General features: G+C 38.3%; 1 protein-coding gene across 1 annotated transcript in view; it reads right to left on the bottom strand.

Moving 5' to 3' along the window:
- Nucleotides 1–21,910, bottom strand: part of LOC124794912 (DNA polymerase epsilon catalytic subunit 1) — a 306,938-nt gene that overhangs the window by 206,250 nt on the left and 78,778 nt on the right. Inside the window, exons 14-16 of the mRNA XM_047258614.1 lie at nt 9,961–10,163; nt 6,382–6,532; nt 1,957–2,171 (exon numbers count right to left, since the gene is read on the bottom strand). Of these exons, the coding sequence (XP_047114570.1) occupies nt 1,957–2,171; nt 6,382–6,532; nt 9,961–10,163 (569 nt within the window). The remainder of the gene's footprint in view (nt 1–1,956; nt 2,172–6,381; nt 6,533–9,960; nt 10,164–21,910) is intronic.

Here is a 21,910-nt window from a genome sequence, read left to right on the forward strand (position 1 = left end):
TTAGAACATATCGGAACACAAACAAAATGAACTCTTACACGTTTAACAGCATGTATTGCAAAAACATTGGTCACACAAAACTCGTAGCCGACTAACCAAACTGTATTATCAATTTGGTGGAAATCTGTTACATTTTTGTTTGCAAGGAAAAAAGCAAAAATATCCTGAAAGGCATAGACCAAGGCAATTACAACGGTGCAGAATTTCTTGATTTCCAAAAAGCACTCTAATCATACCACACCAACACTCTTGGACAGAGATTTTTCTACAGATATAGAAGTACCTTCAAGAATGCTCCAGGAAAGTATGATGGGTCTCTTGCTGTTCATGTTGTGCATTAATGGCCTAGAAGACAATTTTATTGTTAACTTCAAGTACTATCTTACAAAAAAACTTCTAAATATCCAGTAACATTTTTACAATATTTCAATATGGTGCGAAGACTGGTAACTTGCTTTAACTATACAGAAAGGTAAAATGTCACACCTCACAAAACAAATACAAGTATTATACTATGAGTACAATATCAACACGTCCCACTGGAATCAGCAGATTCAAACAAATGCCTGCTTCCACAGCTTACAAGAATCAGAATTAGTGAAACTGAAGTCTTTACCGAACCCTCTCAGCATTTACTCTGTGGCAACAAAATAATGGATCCTGGAAATGGTGAAAAAAGAACTGCAACTTAAGACTAGGTGGATATTAATTCTCACTGAATTTGTCACATTGTACATGTCTCACAACTTCCTCTCTCCCATTGATTTCATTTGTTTTCAAAATGGTGGGCCTAAAATAGAAATCACTAAATATTTGTGTACATACTGGAATTTACAGTGATTCTACTTTCATAAATATGAAGCACTGTGAAGGGATGTCAAACTGATATTATTATTGGTGTGTCACCATATTTCAAAATGCAACACCAAGTGAGTTTACAGTACCATCAAAAAATATTGGTAGTTTCTCCTAACACACAGTAAGTATATTACACTTTCCAGCAGCCACGAGCAAGCATAGTTCACAACATACTTGCTTTGTGAGAGGTGGGAGAATGTACATAGCATCAGACAAATAACCGCAGTAGTTTTTACTGTTTCATGTCCCAAAGCAAAATAAAGAATTCCTGATCCCTTGGTGGAATACATGTGATAGATAGTTGTAAATGAATAAGTCTGATGATTCAATTTTTAAACTTAGTCACTGCTATATTTGGTTTTCAGTTCAATTTTTTTAACTGGCATTATGACATAATTTACATCACAGAACACCTTTCTAGGCCTAAAACAGGTTGTAGATGGGCAGTGCGTACAAAGTGCTTGTTACCAGCATAGCTCTGTTTTGAAAATACAGTTATTTAGCAATTGGCAAATAAAAGTAATGAAGGAACCAGCAAGAGAGTGAGGAAACAGGTAATAATGTGATTTTACATACACTATTATGACTTACCTTTTCTATTACTCCAGCTTATTATTATACCGTAGAACAGTGTATTGTTATAAAGAGAACTCATTTACATTTATATAGCCTTTCAGTCTTTACAGATTTCCCTCACATTTTCCTTTCTCTTCCTTTCCTCTCAACAAATCTACAAACAACATAGCAAGTTTATGACATGAGTCCAATGAGTCTCATATTGTAATTCGCTCTCACATTATCCATAACTGAGTTGCACATGGACATATTGCTGTGTATTAAACCCTGGAGAATTATATTTTTGTGTCTCCTTTCAAGTTACACAAAATTACATTCTACACACTTCCCTAGCATATCAGATTATAAAGAATTCACTACATGGCATCAATGAAAGTATTGATTTAATACAGCAAGATGCATATACCTTCATCCGGAACCGTCCTACAGTAAATTCAGCCACACACGCAGGTTTATAATAACACATGGCATTAATATATTCACAAATGAACAAATAATGTACAATTCAAGCACTATAATTACCTTTCAGTAACAGGAGCACCTTCTGGCTTTCTTGAAATTATAAACCTGCAAGCCAATCCCGCATCCTTCACCATTTGGTCACCAAGAAATTCAGCCAGACGTTTAGCTGTTGAGATGGATGTTGATTTTTGTGCTCCATAGTCCTCTAGCTTTCGAGACATAGATCTATTTTCTGAGATGAGCTCAAATAACTCAGAGTCAGGCATGTTGCAAGCCTGAAACATAATAGCATCACTAAGAGGAGAAAAAACTGTTACAGTGTGGTAAAAAATAGAGGTGTTTGTATGTTGGAGTTGCATTGCATTTGTTCATTCGATCAGCTAGTGCAAGGTAACAACACAGGTATTCCAACAACAAATGCAGATGCAAATGTAAAAGGTACAGGTCATATGATGCCTATTGTACTGTGTCACGCACTGCTTGATAAACGTGTTGTCATAGATGCATTTCATGGTAAATGTGCAGAACAGTTCAGAAATAATGAGATTAATCACCAATTTCTGTGTATGCAGATTGTTACCAACAAGAATGGAACTGATAATCTGGCCATTTTGATAGGTGCTGAACAGGTTGAGATGAAGGATGTACTTCTGTGTACACCTTCAAAAAATCTGAGGACGGTATGTGCCCAATCATAGGTTTCATATGGTGGTGGCCAGAAAGTGAGGTAGAACTTTAAATTTCATGCATGCTATGTTCGAAAAGTGCAGCAGTTGAAGATCCCAGTTAAAGACAGGCATCTAGTGTACTGTACAAGGTTTCAGTCATTTGCTGACATACATAGAATCATATAGATTCATAAAAGTCCAGAGAATTAATCACACAAAAATTTCCAAAAGGAGTTTTCTGTGATGTAGGAAAAGAATGGGGTTTATTCAAAGACACTTTAGTCGAAGCAGCACAAAAAGTATGTGGTAGAAAATCTGGAAAGGAAAAAGTAAGACAGACAAGTTAGTGGGATGATACCACAATCCACGCAGTTAGAAGAAAAATGGAGCATGGAGAAAGTGGTGGAAAACTAAAAATGACGCAGAACATAAAAGATATACAGAGGAAAAAAAGAAGTGCAAAGGAATAGTGGAAACAGCAAAGAAAAGGGCATGTGAAGAGCAACAAGAAAATGTTCCATAAAATCATGAAAAATAAAAGGAAGGCTTCTGAAGTACAATTAAAGATGGAAACAGAGGATGGTACTGTGATTGAAGATCCAGGGAATGTGAAAGATCTCTGGAGAGAACATTTTAAGAAACTGTTAAATGCTGAGGAGCAGGTACACGAGGAAACAACAAATAATGGAGAAATTGAGAGAAGTTGGGAAGCAGAATTAGGACAAATTACATGAATGCAGTGGCTGTATAGAGTACTGTGTGTGGAGAAATAGTACAATATCTGATGATTGGAGAAGAGGAGATATTGTTTCCATCTTCAAAAAGGCAATAAAAGATTTTGTAAAAACTACAGAGGAATAACCCTTATGAGTCATACAGCCAAGATTTTTGAAAGAATTTTACTAAATTGAATAAGTGAAAAGATAGAAAAGGAGATGAGTAAAGAATAGCATGGGTTTAGGAAAGGATGAAGCACAATCAACCTGATATTTTCTATCTGTCAACTGATGGAAAAAACTTGGGAGTATAACAAAAGGGTGATATTGGTTTTTATAGACATAGAAAGGCCATATGACTCAGTTAAATGAAGAAGATAGGTATAGAAGATGGGTACATTAATGTAATAAAGACAATGTACAGAGGACACAATCGTAGAATTAGAACACCATAGTTTAATAAGTCACAGCTGCAAAATACTAATGCGAATTCTTTACAGACGAATGGAAAAACTGGTAGAAGCCGACCTCGGTGAAGATCAGTTTGGATTCCGCAGAAATGTTGGAACACGTGAGGCAACACTGACCCTACGACTTCTCTTAGAAAATAGATTAAGGAAAGGCAAACCTGCGTTTCTAGCATTTGTAGACTTAGAGAAAGCTTTTGACAGTGTTGACTGGAATACTCTCTTTCAAATTCTAAAGGTGGCAGGGGTAAAATACAGGGAGCGAAAGGCTATTTACAGTTTGTACAGAAACCATATGGCACTTATAAGAGTCAAGGGACATGAAACAGAAGCTGTGGTTGGGAAGGGAATGAGACAGGGTCGTAGTCTCTCCCCGACGTTATTCAATCAGTATATTGAGCAAGCAGTAAAGGAAACAAAAGAAAAATTTGGAGTAGGTATTAAAGTCCATGGAGAAGAAATAAAAACGTTGAGGTTCGCCGATGACATTGTAATTCTGTCAGAGACAGCAAAGGACTTGGAAGAGCAGTTGAACGGAATGGACAGTGTCTTGAAAGGAGGATATAAGACGAACCTCAACAAAATCAAAACGAGGATAATGGAATGTAGTCGAATTAAGTCGGGTGATGCTGAGGGAATTAGATTAGGAAATGAGACACTTAAAGTAGTAAAGGAGTTTTGCTATTTGGGGAGCAAAATAACTGATGATGGTCGAAGTAGAGAGGATATAAAATGTAGACTGGCAATGGCAAGAAAAGCGTTTCTGAAGAAGAGAAATTTTTTAACATCGAGTATAGATTTAAGTGTCAGGAAGTCGTTCTGAAAGTATTTTTATGGAGAGTAGCCATGTATGAAAGTGAAACATGGACGATAAATAGTTTGGACAAGAAGAGAATAGAAGCTTTCGAAATGTGGTGCTACAGAAGAATGCTGAAGATTAGATGGGTAGATCACATAACTAATGAGGAGGTATTGAATAGAATTGGGGAGAAGAGGAGTTTGTGGCACAACTTGACAATTAGAAGGGACCGGTTGGTAGGACATGTTCTGAGGCGTCAAGGGATCACAAATTTAGCATTGGAGGGCAGCGTGGAGGGTAAAAATCATAGAGGGAGACCAAGAGATGAATACACTAAGCAGATTCAGAAGGATGTAGGTTGCAGTAAGTACTGGGAGATGAAGAAGTTTGCACAGGATAGAGTAGCATGGAGAGCTGCATCAAACCAGTCTCAGGACTGAAGACAACAACAACACAACAACATGGGGGAACTCTGAATACTTTGAAATAAGACAAGGACTTAAGCAAGAAAGTATTCTATCTGTTGCACTTTTTAATGTTGTGATGGAGGGAATGAATAGGGCAGTTAAAGATATAGCAGAAGAAAAAAGCAAAAAGATGACCTTTGCAGATGATATGGTAATATGGGGTGATAAAGAGGTGGATGTGCAGTTACAACTTGATGTGTGGAAGGAAACAATGAAAAGGTATGGATTAAAAATAAATAAAGATAAGAATGAAGTAATGGTACAGTTTGACTTGGTTAAGGGAGTGAAATATCTAGTGATGGGAGAATAACCTACGAAATTAATAGGAGGTTACAGAAGGGAGGCAATTTTTACCAAACAATAAAACACCTTATTTGGAATAAGGAAAGTTTCAAAAAAAGAAAACTCCTTACGTATAAGAGTTATTACTTCCACACTGTCATCTATGAAGGAGAAACATGGACAATGACAGAAAGGGACTAGAGCAGACTGCAAGCAGGAGAAATGAAATTTCACAGAGCCGATAAGGGAAAAACAAGAATGGACAGGATAAGGAATGTAGATATTCGAAAGGACCTTAAACAATAAAATATGAGAGAAGAAATTGAAAAAAAGCGATTAAGATGGTACGGGCATGTTAAGAGGATGCGTGGGCAGAGACTAGCACTCCTGGAAGAAAAGATATTGCGGAGACATGGCTTTGCCACAGCCTGGGGGATGTTTCCAGAATGAAATTTTCAGTCTGCAGCGTAGTGTGCACTGTTATGAAACTTCCAGGAAGATTAAAACTGTGTGCCGGACCGAGACTTGAACTCGGAACCTTTGCCTTTCACGGGCAATTGCTCTACCAACTGAGCTACCTAAGCACGACTCACGACCCGCCCTCACAGCTTTAATTCCGCCAGTACCTCATCTTCTACCTTCCAAACTTCAGGAGTGCTAGTTCTGCAAGTTTCGCAAGAGAGCTTGTGTGAAGTTTTTCTCATTTTCACCTCATGGCAGTTCCGAAGTTATCTACTAGGTCATTTATACACATTGTGAAAAATAGTGGCCCTGTAACACTCCCCTAGGGAACACCCATAGTTATTTTTACACCTGAAGACTTCTCTCCATACAGAATAACGTGCTGAGTTACTCATTCTCGAATACACACTTGAAAATCATTCACTGCCTTGCAAATGTATCCAATATACCAATAAAATAAACAAATCTACATAGTTTTAGATATTTTATCATTTTAGCTATCAAACTATGCACCATGAGAAAATTAAATTGAACTAAGGCACAATGTTTACAATCTCAGTAAAGGATTTCTAGGACATGATCAATATTCCTTTCGCATCAAACAGGTATGTAAGATCAACTCACTTTGCTGTACAGGACATCAAGCCAATAATCAGCTACTCTGGCAACTGATTCATAGCACTTCTCGAGAGTGTCACCTTTAAGAAATGCTTCGAAGACGGATGACTGAAAAATTTTTACTAGCTGCAGTTCTCCTCGCCGTTTGACTTCGAACCTGTAATTGAGAAATCACAGAATGTTGCTGCATGGCAAAAGCAAGTTCATCACTATATTGTAGCATTGATTTACAGTTGTTCCTTCTGGTTTCTGGCACAAGAAATATTGTACCAGATTTGAAATTACCAAATTAACTTGTAGAATCAAATGATCAGACAATTATCCACAGAAAAAGCTGATAGGAACACCAGCTTTTGGAACCAAAAAACATTTTATTCAGCAAAAGAGACTGTGAATTGAAAGGATCAAGCCTACTCAAGGATTAAGCAGGAAAGTTGATTAAGATCTGGGTTCTGGTTCAAGTGGCACAGGACAGTACATGAATATGAACTGCACAGTGATATCAGCTCAGCCCAGTCATTGAATCCACTGTTTTGAATGGCAATGGAATGCACCTGCCTTTGATTTCTAGTTTGCACTTGCGTCTCATCAATGGAAGATTACTAAATTGCTGCAAACTGGTTTTATGGTAACTTCTCCCATAACATACACAACTTTTAACTGATTTGACTTGTTCCACATTTACTGTCACTATTGACAATATGTTGAGCAATTTCAGCCCCTACATAAAATATTGTTCCCAGACATTTCCAGTTGTGCAGGTTCTTTAAATGGTCTACACATATAAATAATTATTTATAATGATTCTTGTTCACACCATCCTCATGCAGCAAGGATATCACAGGAAGGTACGATTATATCTGAATATGCTGACAGAAAATTGAAACCTGTACAATCAGTTTTTTATGTGCCTCAAATTTCTTTTTCCCCCACTGATCTCGGTGCCTGTTGGTCTTCTGAGCTAGTGCAATAGAGACGTATGTATTTACACTCTCCCAATATTGTGTTAATTAAAAGATATAACATGTGGAAGTTGCAAGTTTTAATTCTCTTACCGAGCTATGTCTTACTCTCCGAATCCCGATGTGACAAGGACTTGCATTTTTAAATGGACCTTTTTATAGAAGAAGTCAACATGAAGACAGAATAGCCAACGAAGCCATGCCAGCACTGTTGTACATTGTTGGGGAGACGAGGTAAATATCAAGCCATACACCAAAACGCAAATGAATTAATATTCAGTGTTCCACAACTGCCACAACGTTTCTGAACATGCATGCATCCATACCTGCATGCATTTCTGGATATACAATTTCTGGTGGGCTAAAGGTGCACTGGCATAATTATGTCAGTTGTGAATAATTCACATTCTCTCTCTCCCTACCTGCTATACAGTATCCTAACAACTAAATTACATACTTTCTCATATTAAATCTGACAGACAAGCATTCTAAAGTTGTTATCAAATCACACAATTAGTGGACACAGCTCAGTTTGTGATAACTGATGTTACTGCTCAGACATGGATGTAATCAACATGGAGAAAATATCATCATAATATAAATAAGCGGTAATCTAGAAGCATTGTACGAGGGTGGCTTGAAAAGTTCTCAGAACGGAATAGAAAAAAAGAAAGTACTTACATTACTAAACTTTTTAAATTTTTCAATGTAGTCTCCTTGTAGATTAATGCACTTGGTCCAACGATGTTCCAGTGCCTTGATCCCATCTCAAAAATAAGTATCAGGTGAATAAGGTGGGTGGCAACAATTCATACCATAGATCGTGTAATTTTGCCATGACAATGGCACGTGTGCAGATGCGCATCAAGAGTCAGAGCACTCATCTTGCAGATAATTATTTCATTTCTAATTCTTCAGTTAAAATGTGATATAGCCTTTCAGATGACATCTAGCAAGCATGAGCAATTTCACACACCTTCAATTGGCAATCCTCCATGACCATATTGTGCACTTTTGCAATGGTTTCTGGAGTAGTGACACATCTTGGCCAACCACTGAGTGGATCATCATCTAAGCTCTCCCGACCAAATTTAAATTCCTTTATCCACAGTTGAATATGAAGAGAAGTTTGTGGCACAACTTGACTAGAAGGACATGTGTTGAGGTATCAAGGGATCACCAATTTAGCATTGGAGGGCAGTGTGGAGGGTAAAAATCGTAGAGGGAGACCAAGAGATGAATACACTAAGCAGATTCAGAAGGATGTAGGTTGCAGTAAGTACTGGGAGATGATGAAGCTTGCACAGGATAGAGTAGTACGGAGAGCTGCATCAAACCAGTCTCAGGATTGAAAACAACAACAACAGTGAAATGGGGAGGTTAGGCTATTAGGAGTGGTACAAGGAGTAAGGATTATTGGGATGGAAGAGGTACTTATAGACTGGCATGATGATATTTAAGTATTTTGGAAACTACACATTTGTTTATAAAATCACTGGGTTAAAATTTACTACAGTAGATTAGCTATATGTTCAAACAATAATTTGGTATGTAAAACACATAGTTAGTTAATAAAGTAAAAAAGTTTGCAGAAGTATTTTGTATGTCTACACTGCACAGCTGCCATTTTGCAAATTCTAATAAATTATGCAAATTTTTGATCAATGACCTAATTACATAATGAAGGATGTCACTCAGCCCAGAAAAGATATAGCAACAAAAGCATTAAGTCAAACTTAGGAACCAAGCAGATACAATGGCACAAAAGATAACTGCAGCAAGTGGGCGAAAACTTCAACATTAGTTATATGATAAGTTGATTAGTTTCAGGGAAATTATAACATGTTATTTTAATTTATCAATTCCTAGCGTTCTACTGATAGGCATCATCAGTGCCACAGTTATCAATTAGCTTAGTTGAGTCCTCATTATGTGCAGTAGTAAAACTTTCAATTACTCATTACTTTCAATTAATATAGTTTCTAGAAAAAGGACATACATTCCTGTAATCAGCACCTTCAAATCTATCCTCTGATACTAAATCCATGTCATGCTGTCCAGGCAGGAGCTGTAGTTGCTGATCCTATACTCCCATGCACTTGTTAGATGTGGATGTGACCCCATGATTAATTGGCCATACTGCCACACATTTATGTCATCATAATTATTTGGAGACACTTGAAGGTGAAGTTTTAAGCTTCAAAACTAGTCAAGCAACAAATTAAGAAAATTACTGGCAACTGAAGTGGATTTTTACTCTAAAGTCTATAAGTACCATCCCCCGGAATAGTAAATTTGCACAGAATATGGTCTGAATAATATTTGGATAGATTTGAGCACATAAAATATATACACGATGTGTATGATTTAAATGGGAATTAAGGGAAAATGATTATATTTATTATAAGAAGTGTAATAACAGCAAATAGAAAAATTCCAGCTTCCTCTGTTTCAAAGCATATCACTAACATAACCTCTTTAGCACATTAAACACTATCAGGATTGATAGGGATAACTTGTAAGATGTCAGAAACTATTATCAGCTACTGAATTAATCTTTTACACCCTAACATTTCAAATAAAAATTATATACAGCTTTAAAAATGAATGCACATATACAAACCCTTTGAGCTCAGCCAATGAACCATCCAAGTTAAAGACAGCATATCTCTTCTTAAGTTTCTTTCCTTCCTCCTTTGAGGCAGGCAAGACCATTGCCAAATATGGCCCATCAACTTCAAAGAATATGGAATTTTCACTCCGAATTTTGTATTCCAGTGTTTCGCGATTAACAAGTTCATGGTAAACATCATTTGTGAAATGATCCTTTAAACAGACAAATTAACAAATAGTTGTCATCACATTTTCAGGTAACAAAATTTCAAATCTAATGCTGAACTGCAAAATGAAGATGTCAGTCACAATTACTTATTGCACTTGGAAGATGTAGTTAAATAAGAAAAATATTCTCGCTTTCTGTCATGTGTTGCTATCAAAACTAGGCAGGAAAAACTATTCTAATATTTAGTCTCTCTCTCTCTCTCTCTCTCTCTCTCTCTCTCTCTCTCTCTCTCTCTCTGTGTGTGTGTGTGTGTGTGTGTGTGTGTGTGTGTGTGTGTGTGTGTGTGGGTGTGTTGTTGTTGTTGTTATTGTTGGTTTGTGGGGCACTCAACATTGTGGTCATCAGTGTGCGTACAAGTTCCAATCTTCCCATTTCCAATCTCATCACTACCTGAACGATGATGAGGACAACACAAACACCCAGTCTCCGAGTGGAGAAAATACCCGACTCGGCTGGGAATTGAACCTAGGACCCCGTGATCCAGAGGCTGCAAGCTAAGGAAGAGATATATTTTTAGTCACTGGATATTGGTAATCAACAGCTCATTATGTAATGAAATTTCAGTACACTGCAAGTATAAAGAACATAAAGGGTTGGGGCTGCGGGGGCCGGGGTTGGGTTGATTTGTGGGAGGGGACTGAACAGCGAGATCACCGGTCCCATTTGAATAGGGAAGAATGGAGAAGGAAGTCAGCCATGCCCTTTCAAAGGAACCATCCCGGCATTTGCCTGAAGTGATTTATGGAAATCACAGAAAAATCTGAATCACTACGGCCGGACATGGGTTTGGACCGTCGTCCTCCAGAATGAGAGTCCAGTGTGCTGACCAATGTGCCACCTCGCTCGGTAAAGAACACAATGGTTTCAGTACAAAATAAGAACACACAAACAATATCTAGTGATCTGAGGAATTTTTAACATTTCTAGGCATGAAACATAGATTCAGTAAGGCAAATGATATTCAATTCCCCTATAACAGTAGCAGTGAGACAGACAATAAAAATAAAAAACACTGGCCACTGAACTCGATGTATCCTCCATAAGAGTTGCCGAAAACACAGAAAGAAAGGACAGACCATCAAAAGCAGAGCCATTGTACTTACTTAGTCAGGGACAGGAATTGCATACCCCATCAGTAACCATCGGCTTTGCCTAATCACAAAAATCATTTGATTACTGGTTATGTTGGTATTATAATCAAGGTACTAAAATCTTGTGTTGGCTTGATCCTGTTGCCACTTGACTTACTATTGTAGTATGTCGAAAAGTCAGGGCATAAATTTGAAACTTCCTGGCAGATTAAAACGGTGTGTCATGACCAGGCCAAATATCTCACGAAATATGTGTCAAATGAAAGAACTACAAAGAACGAAACTTGTCTGGCTCGAAGGGGGAAACCAGATGGTGCTATGGTTGGCCCTCTAGATGGTGCAGCCATAGGTCAAACGGATATCAACTGCGTTTTTTTAAATAGGAACCCCCGTTTTTTAATTACATATTCGTGTAGTACGTCAAGAAATATGAATGGCTAAGTTTGACCACTTTTTTCGCTTTGTGATAGATGGCGTTGTAATAGTCACAAACGTATAAGTAAGTGGTACCACATAACATTCCGCCAGTGCGGACGGTGTTTGCTTCGTGATACATTACCTGTGTTAGAATGGACCGTTTACCAATTGTGGAAAAGGTCGATATCATGTTGATGCATGGCTATTGTGATCAAAACGCCCAACGGATGCTGCTCGGTATCCTGGACGACATCATCCAACTGTCCGGAGCGTTCGCCAGATAGTTACATTATTTAAAGAAACAGGAAGTGTTCAGCCACATGTGAAACGTCAACCACGACCTGCAACAAATGATGATGCCCAAGTAGGTGTTTTAGCTACTGTCGCGGCTAATCCACACATCAGTTGCAGTCAAATTGCGCGAGAATCGAGAATCTCAAAAACATCAGTGTTGAGAATGCTACATCAACATCGATTGCATCCGTACCATATTACTATGTACCAATAATTGCATGGCGACGACTTTTAACGTCGTGTACAGTTCTGCCACTGGGCACAATAGAAATTATGGGATGATGACAGATTTTTTGCACGCGTTCTATTTAGCGACAAAGCGTCATTCACTAACAGTGATAACGTAAACCAGCATAATATGCACTATTGGGCAACGGAAAATCCACAATGGCTGTGACAAGTGGAACATCAGCGACCTTGGCGGGTTAATGTATTGTGCGGCATTGTGGGAGAAGGATAACTGGCCCCCATTTTATCGATGGCAATCTCAGTAGTGCAATGTGTGCTGATTTCCTACATTATGTTCTACCGATGTTACTACAAGATGTTTCACTGCATGACAGAATGGTGATGTACTTCCAACATGATGGATGTCCAGCACATAGCTCGCGTGCGGTTGAAGGGATATTGAGTAGCATATTTCATGACAGGTGGATTGGTCGTCGAAGCACCATACCATGCCTGCACGTTCACCGGATCTAAAGTCCCCAGATTTCTTTCTGTGGGGAAAGTTGAAGGATAATTCCTATCATGATCCACAGACAACGCCTGATGACATGCGTCAGCACATTATCAATGCGTGTGCGAACATTACGAAAGGCAAACTATTCGCTGTTGAGAGGAATGTCGTTACACGTATTGCCAAATGTATTGAGGTTGACGGACATCATTTTGAGCATTTATTCCATTAATGTGATAATTACAGGTAATCACTCTGTAACAGCATGCGTTCTCAGAAATGATAAGTTCACAAAGGTACATGTGTCACATTGAAACAACTGAAATAAAATGTTCAAACATACCTATGTTCTGTATTTTAATTTAAAAAAACCTACCTGTTACCAACTGTTCATCTAAAATTGTAAGCCATATGTATGTGACTATTACAGCGCCATCTATCACAAAGTGAAAAAAGTGGTCCAACTAAAACATTCATATTTCTTTACGTACTACACGAATATGTAATAAAAAATGGGGGTTCCTATTTAAAAAAAAAAAACGCAGTCGATATCCGTTTGACCTATGGCAGCACCATCTAGCGGGCCAACCATAGCGCAATCTGGTTTCCCCCTTCAAGCTAGGTAAGTTTCGTTATCTGTAGGTTTTTTGCTTGATGCTTATTTCGTGAGATATTTGGCCCGGTCACGATCAATGGACCACCCTGTATATTGGATTTCACTGCTATACTGGGTTGAGAATGTTACAACACCTCTTGCATCCAAGCACACCATCTGCCCACCACTCTCTCATTGGCTGCATAGGATCAGCAGCTGACACACTCCATTTTGTTCCTGTCGAAAGTCACAGCGAGCGACGACAACACTGTAGCACAAAACATGTACATATGCCATTGGCCCCTATATAGACTTTAAGTCTGCTGCAGAAATGAATAAATACTGTTGAGTATTTGTCAAATTTTAAAGTCAATTCAATTCCAACAGCAAATGGATTCACACAAACTGCAGTTTAAATGCGGTAAATGTTCCTAAAAAGCCAAAGCATGTGGTACAGATTCCCAAAGCTGGCAACATGACATAATTTGCTGCCTGCTCACTACGCCCATGCCCACACTCACCCCTGTTCTCAACCAAGCTGGTGTCACTGTTTCCCCCCAAACCCTTCTGTAGTAACGTGCTTGAGCAACTGTGAAACACAGGCAGCAAAATCTTCTATGGGACAAGTCATACGTAACAACAACAGCTAAGACAAGACTGGAATCACGATTCAGTCCACTTCTTGAACTGCAACTCATCCCACAATCTACTGAGATCTGTTGGTACTATCTCTGTGACAGGTCTTGCCGCTGTAATTTATTTTTGCGGTAACAACTGCAGTCAGTTTAATATGATTTATTTCGTTTCTTTGACATTTCATTCTGGATTAATTTTCCTTCTCGTCTCATTTGAATGACACTATCATGTTCTAAAGCTGATTTAAAGCTGGTAATGTTTTTACTCAGTATTCTAATATGAGACAATGACCAAATTTCTCTTTTGCAACCCACTTAGTAAATCATTACAGTATCTCATAATCAAACAAAATATAGATCTGGTTCAGGATCAAGTGATGTTTTTGGAAGGACAACATTTCCGCTGTTGAATGTCAATTTTATGTAAAAAGTATGTATGAGAACTTTCATTGCAAATCTGTTCAAATATAACAAGACTTGGTAAGATGACAGAATTTAGTGCTATTTGCTCCTGTGTTTCACAAAATTGTCAGATTTTAAGCAGAGCAATACACTGTTGTAGTGACTAGTTTCTCGGATATCCCTTGTATTAGCGCCATGTGAGTTAAATGTCGCGTGATTGCTGGAGCAACATTGATACTGTGTCAAGGGCATTGACATATCAGAAGGGCATTGACGTATCAGGAGATCATGAGCCTGTTCAAATGTGAGTACTGTTTGTCCAGCCCTGCCCTTCCAAATTCTTCAAAATAAATCTGCTTGTGACCTCAATACCCAAAGTTTCATCTGTAATTGTAATATGACCTAATATATAGCCTATTAAACAACATAAAAATGTTAACATCAGCAGCAATAGTTTTTGAAGGACAACATTTCCGCTGTTGAATATTATTTTTACTTAAAAAACTTAAGGAAGGTAGGAGGCAAGGAGAGACAAGGTAGAAGACTTAAAGGAAGGTAGGAGACAAGATACTGGTAGAAGTAAAGCTGTGAGGACAGGGTGTGAGTCGTGCTTGTGTAGCTCAGACGGTAGGGCACTTGCCCGTGAAAGGCAAAGGTCTCGATTTCGAGTCTTGGTCCTGCACATAGTTTTAATCTGCCAGGAAGTTTTATATCAGCACACACTCCACTGCAGAGTGAAAATCTCATTCTAGTAATAGTTTAATCTGTGAAGAAAAGACAAACCTGTATTTTCTGAATGACAAATCTGGGAAAAAAATAATTGGGTAAATACAGTAATACAGAAACATGTTTCTGACAATAAACTCTTAAAGACAGCCCGGTATGGCTTCTTTAAATGATACTGGCAGAAGTAAAGCTGTGAGGACATTTTACTATTAGAAAATAGATGGTAGCATTAACAAGAGACATCATGCGAAAAAATCAGAATTGAGAGTGGAGGACCGTTAACTACCCTTGGCCCACTGCTGTACTGATCATGCTCCCAAACACCTCTATACCAGACACAGTAAGCAGAATAATGGAACAAGCTTACATTGTTCACAGCAAACAACCACACTAGATGAACCAACAAGTGTGAAGTTCCCATGCTTCCAGATGAATAATAGACAAGACATGGTACAGGCAGTATTTGGCAATTTCCGATTTCCTGCATGATATGAGGGTGGTTTGAAAAGTTCTCAGAATCGCCACAAGAGGTCAGTGCTAGTGCAACAGGTTGTTCATATGATATTCATTGGACTGCCTGTAAACATGTGCCATGTTAGTGCTCTTGGAAGAGAGCTGTGGTGGTGACATAGTTCTACTGTTGTTTTGTTGTTCCCGCGTAGTGATTTGTGAAGATGGAGGGGAGGGGGGGGGGGGGGGGGATCGAGATTTGAGCAGTGATTAAGAACTTCGTAAAGAAAGGTATGGAAGTATGAAAGCAAAATCCCGAAATCATTGCAAAAGTGCACAATGTTGTCATGGAGGATCGCAGATTGAAAGTGAGTGAAATTGCTCTCGCTTGTCAGATGTCATCCGAAAGGGTATATCACAGTTTAATGGAATAATCAGAAATGAAAAAATTATCTGAAAGATGGGTGCCACGACAAGACAATGTGAGCCTGCAAACATGTGCCATTGCCATGGCAAAATTACAAGAACTAAGGTATGAATTGTTGCCACACCCACCTTATTCACCTCATATGGCTCCATCAGACTTCCATCTCTTCCCAAAACTGAAATTTTTTCCTGGTGGATCAAGATTCACTTCAAACAAAAAACTGATAGCTGGAGTTGACAACTATTTTGCAGGCCTGGAGGAAACTCATTTTCGATATAGAATCAAGGCACTGGAACATTTTTGGACCAAGTGCATTAATCTACAAGGGGACTACATTGAAAAATAAAAAAAAAAGTTTCAGTGATGTAAGTACTTTTTTCTATTCCGTTCTGAGAACTTTTCAAACCACCCTCATACCTTTTGGCAAACTGTTGTATACTTTTGCACCAGGGTATAAAACTTAGTTCGTAACTAGGTGTGGCCAACATTTTAGCTTACCTGGGCTACTTTGAAAGAAGCAAGTATTTTTGGACTGCATGCATTATACTTAATTAATAACAATAACTGCTAAGCCTCCCCCCCCCCCCCCCCCAATGAACCATGGACCTTGCCGTTGGGGGCGAGGCTTGCGTGCCTCAGCGATACAGATAGCCGTACCGTAGGTGCAATCACAATGGAGGGGTATCTGTTGAGAGGCCAGACAAACATGTGGTTCCCGAAAAGAGGGGCAGCAATGCCAATGCCAAAGAAAGCAGGTGTTGACAAATGTGAAAATTACCGAACTATCAGTTTAATAAGTCACGGCTGCAAAATACTAATGCAGATTCTTTACAGACGAATGGAAAAACTAGTAGAAGCCGACCTCGGGGGATATCAGTTTGGATTCCGTAGCAATGTTGGAACACGTGAGGTAATACTGACCCTACGACTTATCTTAGAAGCTAGATTAGGGAAAGGCAAACCTACATTTCTAGCATTTGTAGACCTAGAGAAAGCTTTTGACAATGTTGCCTGGAATAGGCTCTTTCAAATTCTTAAGGTGGCAGGGGTAAAATACAGGGAGCGAAAGGCTATTTACAATTTGTACAGAAACCAGATGGCACTTATAAGAGTCAAGGGACATGAAACAGAAGCTGTGGTTGGGAAGGGAATGAGACAGGGTTGTAGTCTCTCCCCGATGTTATTCAATCTGTATATTGAGCAAGCAGTGAAGGGAACAAAAGAAAAATTCGGAGTAGGTATTAAAATCCATGGAGAAGAAACAAAAACTTTGAGGTTCGTCGATGACATTGTAATTCTGTCACAGACAGCAAAGGACTTGGAAGGGTAGTTGAATGGAATGGACAATGTCTTGAAAGGAGGGTATAAGATGAACATCAACAAAAGCAAAACGAGGATAATGGAATGTAGTCAAATTAAGTCGGGTGATGCTGAGGGAATTAGATTAGGAAGTGAGACACTTAAAGTAGTAAAGGAGTTTTGCTATTTGGGGAGCAAAATAACTGATGATGATCAAAGTAGAGAGGATATAAAATGTAGACTGGCAATGGCAAGGAAAGCGTTTCTGAAGAAGAGAAATTTGTTAACATCGAGTATAGATTTAAGTGTCAGGAAGTTGTTTCTGAAAGTATTTGTATGGATTGTAGCCATGTATGGAAGTGAAACATGGACGATAAATAGTTTGGACAAGAAGAGAATAGAAGCTTTCGAAATGTGGTGCTACAGAAGAATGCTGAAGATTAGATGGGTAGATCACATAACTAATGAGGAAGTATTGAATAGGATTGGGGAGAAGAGAAGTTTGTGGCACAACTTGACTAGAAGGACATGTGTTGAGGTATCAAGGGATCACCAATTTAGTATTGGAGGGCAGCGTGGAGGGTAAAAATCGTAGAGGGAGACCAAGAGATGAATACACTAAGCAGATTCAGAAGGATGTAGGTTGCAGTAAGTACTGGGAGATGAAGAAGCTTGCACAGGATAGAGTAGCATGGAGAGCTGCATCAAACCAGTCTCAGGACTGAAGCCCACAACAACAACAACAACAACAACTGCTGCTGAGAAAAAAAAAATGGTTCTTGCTTTGGGATGCATGTGAGCAGTGTGTTGGACACCCTTGTTCTAAACCATAGGCAGTAGCACATAGCCTATATGAAATTTTTTAGTTCTAACATCATGGTTCTGAATTTCACAGATCACCCTAAATACCCTCTTATTATTTACTGCAAGTGGCATTACTGAATGAGCAGTATAAAAGGCTTAATTATGCCTGCTTTGCACCTATAAATCATCTCACTGTGTTTCCCTCAGTGCTGTCCTACGATATTATCTTCTGAGACAATGAAGCTAAGGTCAAGACAAATACGTTCTTCAGAAGTGTGTAGTAATACTATTGTGTACAGTAGATATCTGAACATCTTCCAGAAGCCTCTCCAGGCACCTCAGTATTCTTACAGTTTATTCCATAATGTTATTTGCAGTTAATAATAAAAGTCAATAAAGACTGAACTGTGAAAATTCCAAACCACAATTTTAAAAAAAAAAAAAAAAAAAAAAAAAAAAAAAAAAAAAAAAAAAAAAAAGGGGGAGAGATTACATATAGGCTAGTGCCACTGTCTGTGGTTTAGAATGGTGTTTTATACATGGTGGAAAAATCTGCAACAGGTTGCCGAAATATCAAGCATGAAACCAGAAAATCCCAAATATTCACTCCTATAATGTTAAGGTGCCACCTACAGGACGGGGAGCAGCAGTGCCCCAGATCAAATCTGCCCAACAGATTATGACGAGGACTGATGTGCTGGCCGGCTTGGTTGTGGATTTTTGCAGTTTCCCCACATCCCAAAAGGTGAATACTGGGCTAGTGCCCAAGTCCTGCTTCAGTTACACGATTCACAAATATTTAGAAAACTTTCACTCACTTTCATATGCATAACAATATTTGCAGACAGTTGGAGTACACTCATTCCATTCTGGGGGTAACTGAGCGGTGACAGGAAGGGCATCCAACCACCCTTTAAATTAAATGAGCCATGTCTATTAATAATTGTGTCGAATCTGCGCCCAATATGGGACAGACACACAAGAGAAAGAAGGAAAAAGAGATTCACCTCTGTAATTTAACAGAGGGTGTATATGCAGACAAGAAAAAAAAATTCCCGGATTTCTCTGTTAAAATTACACTTTCTCCCAGGTGAAAATACACTTTTTCATTGTTAAGTGACAGTATACTTTTCCTCGGAACTGTAAAACTTATCAATAATTTCAATGGTTATGGTTTTATACACCGGCATAGAACTTCCCGCACCTTTCGAAAACCAAACTCAGTAAAAAAAAAACCACACACACAACCACAACAACACACGAAACATATTTTGGAAAGATCTTTTTTTGTGCAGCAACATGTATGCTGCATATATTTGTATTACGAAAGTGTAAATTTAAATTCCACCAAATGCTGCATGTTACTTTCTGAAGCATTGAAATCAAAATTGCAATGCACTTTTGTAGCCAGTCATGGCTTATCACGTGATCTCGCCAGCCGATGACAGTGGGTCTTCTAGCGTAGGGTACATGATGTAGTCAGCCAATAGCAATATCACTGTTAAGTAGCGCGTAAACACAAATAGGAAAAGTTAATGGTTTAAATTAACATACTCAGCGTTACTACAAGAAAAGCAAAGCTTTCACATACAATATTGGTCTCGAAGATTAATACGCTGCAAGAGAAGCTAAGCTTTCACATATAATATTGATTTTGTTTTTTGCGCATGTTACAACAACACAATAATGTGTCATTAAAACTTTTAATAAAGATATAAATGTCTGATCTTCTAAACTCGAAATTTTTCTAAATGTATGTCCTCAAAGACTTGATTTTTAAATGAGAGTCAAACGCTCTGTGATTTAAGAAATTCATCATACATTCTCGCACATAATTCATCTTGCATAAAAGAAAATTTACTTTGAAAGTAACGCTTTTCAAACAACCATTTACAATATTTTCCCATGACCTGTTAGAAATAGTTTCGTTTCAGTAGAGAGCGCCAGAAACAGGCGTCACCGCACTTGCGCAGCTATGATGAAGCAGGAAGCCCATATGTTCGTAGGTGTAAAACATTAAAAGATCTTACACTATGTCATAAAAGAAACAAGACATAAGAGGATACTCCAAGAACATCGGAATTTCGTGAACCATACTACAACGCATAATTCGGCTTAAAGTGCACATTCATATGTCCAGATTTTGATGTAAATTTTCTTGAGTACTAGTACTGTATTATCTCATGTTTGGTTCTTTATTATGGCATAATGCCATACGTGCTAGAAGATGAAAACATGCACATTTGAAATGCAGTGAACAGTTGAAACTAGCCCATTGTGTGGAATTAAACACTTTGTTTCAAATAAATTGACTGCCCCTGTGGAAAACATTAATAAAACCCTAACTTCTTTAGCAAACCAACAAAATAACTTCATTGTTCTGCAAGGCGATTAATGCTTGACTGTCAGAAAGGCGGAGATAAAACCTGAATCTAATAACATATTTTAGCTTTCCGCAATTATGCGAATGTATTTTAATTCATTTGATAGCTCACAGCCATAGATATCCGTTTTGTTTTCGTTTAATGTGGGAGCAATAAATGAAGAGGAAACAGCAAAATCACTAAACGTAAACATGAGTTACGTGGAGACTCCCCACTACAACTCAAACTGCTCTGTGGATCAGCGCTGTATCTCCGAACCGGAACAATATTAGATAGTGGCGGCCAACCACACGTCTGTAGCCAGAAGCGGAAGAAGGTACTTCTCATACGCAACTGAACTGCACATGCACAAGAGCCCGCCCGCAACTGCTCAAACGAATCTAAAGTAAACAGTTGTGCTGTCACGCTCATCGGAGACAATTTGTTGTTAGGAAGCATTGCATAGTCTTCCCAAAGCCTTTGACACACATTGCAGTTGGCAAACGCTGGTATGAACAATGTGTTTTATAGTTGTATATGGCGTATTTCTTTTGCAACTTAAGTTTTATTTTCATTTTTTCTCTCGCTCGTGTTTTGTTGCTGCAGTATTATTCTGCAAATGTGGGATACAGTAATACCATTTGTTAGAGTATTGGTTCTTACCCGTCAAAATCACAAAAATTTAACTGAAAACTAAAACAATGAAAAATTCCCGGAATTCTGAAAAATTCCTTGGTTTAACCCGGTTTTCTCCCGAATGAAAAAATTCCCAGGTTTTTACCGAATCTCCCGGGTCATATACATCTTTAAGCATAAAAATTGTGGTGGACACTGATGTTCCAGTTAAACAAGCTGTTTTTTCCTTTGTAGTACAGAGACAACTACAGAGGTCTCTGAAATCACAAAAAATTCATAAATGCTTAGTATGAAGTAGTGGTAAAAAAAAGAAAAAAACAGCCGAGTAGAGTAAGAGGAAGAGTAGTGTTTTTCCTAAAGAGGTTACTATTCCCCTAGCATTCATACAAAATAATTGAGAAGGAATTGCTTTCATTAGACATTTGTGTTGTGTATAGTCTGACTCACTCCACATCCCTGAAGACTCTCCTTACAAATATTTACAAAACACGATGTGTGAGTGGATTAATGACTTAATTATAGAATACCACAAAAAACATAAAATTTCGGAAGGTCACCCATTCAGAAGCACTAGACATTTAAAGCACTAGACACACTCTGAACTAAGGGAAGTACAACAAAATAGAATGACTATTACAAGACAGGTTTTGAGGAAATAACAATGACATGCAAAAGATGTGCCTGATGAACATTTCCTGTGAGTTTGAGCCATTATATATTAAGCAATATTTTGTTGAAGGACATGAAATTTAGCAATCTTGCACAACTATATGCCTTCTCTTAAGAAAAATAAAGGAGAGAATGAACATGAAACTTGCCATATAGTAGCCTAACAACACAGGGTTCTCAAATGTAAAGTTTCGTTTATGTACCACTTTCCAATACTGAGTAAATTAAGTGCAAAGTTGAAGAT

Source organism: Schistocerca piceifrons, chromosome 4 (genome assembly GCF_021461385.2).
Source record: "Schistocerca piceifrons isolate TAMUIC-IGC-003096 chromosome 4, iqSchPice1.1, whole genome shotgun sequence".
Lineage (NCBI taxonomy): Eukaryota > Metazoa > Arthropoda > Insecta > Orthoptera > Acrididae > Schistocerca > Schistocerca piceifrons.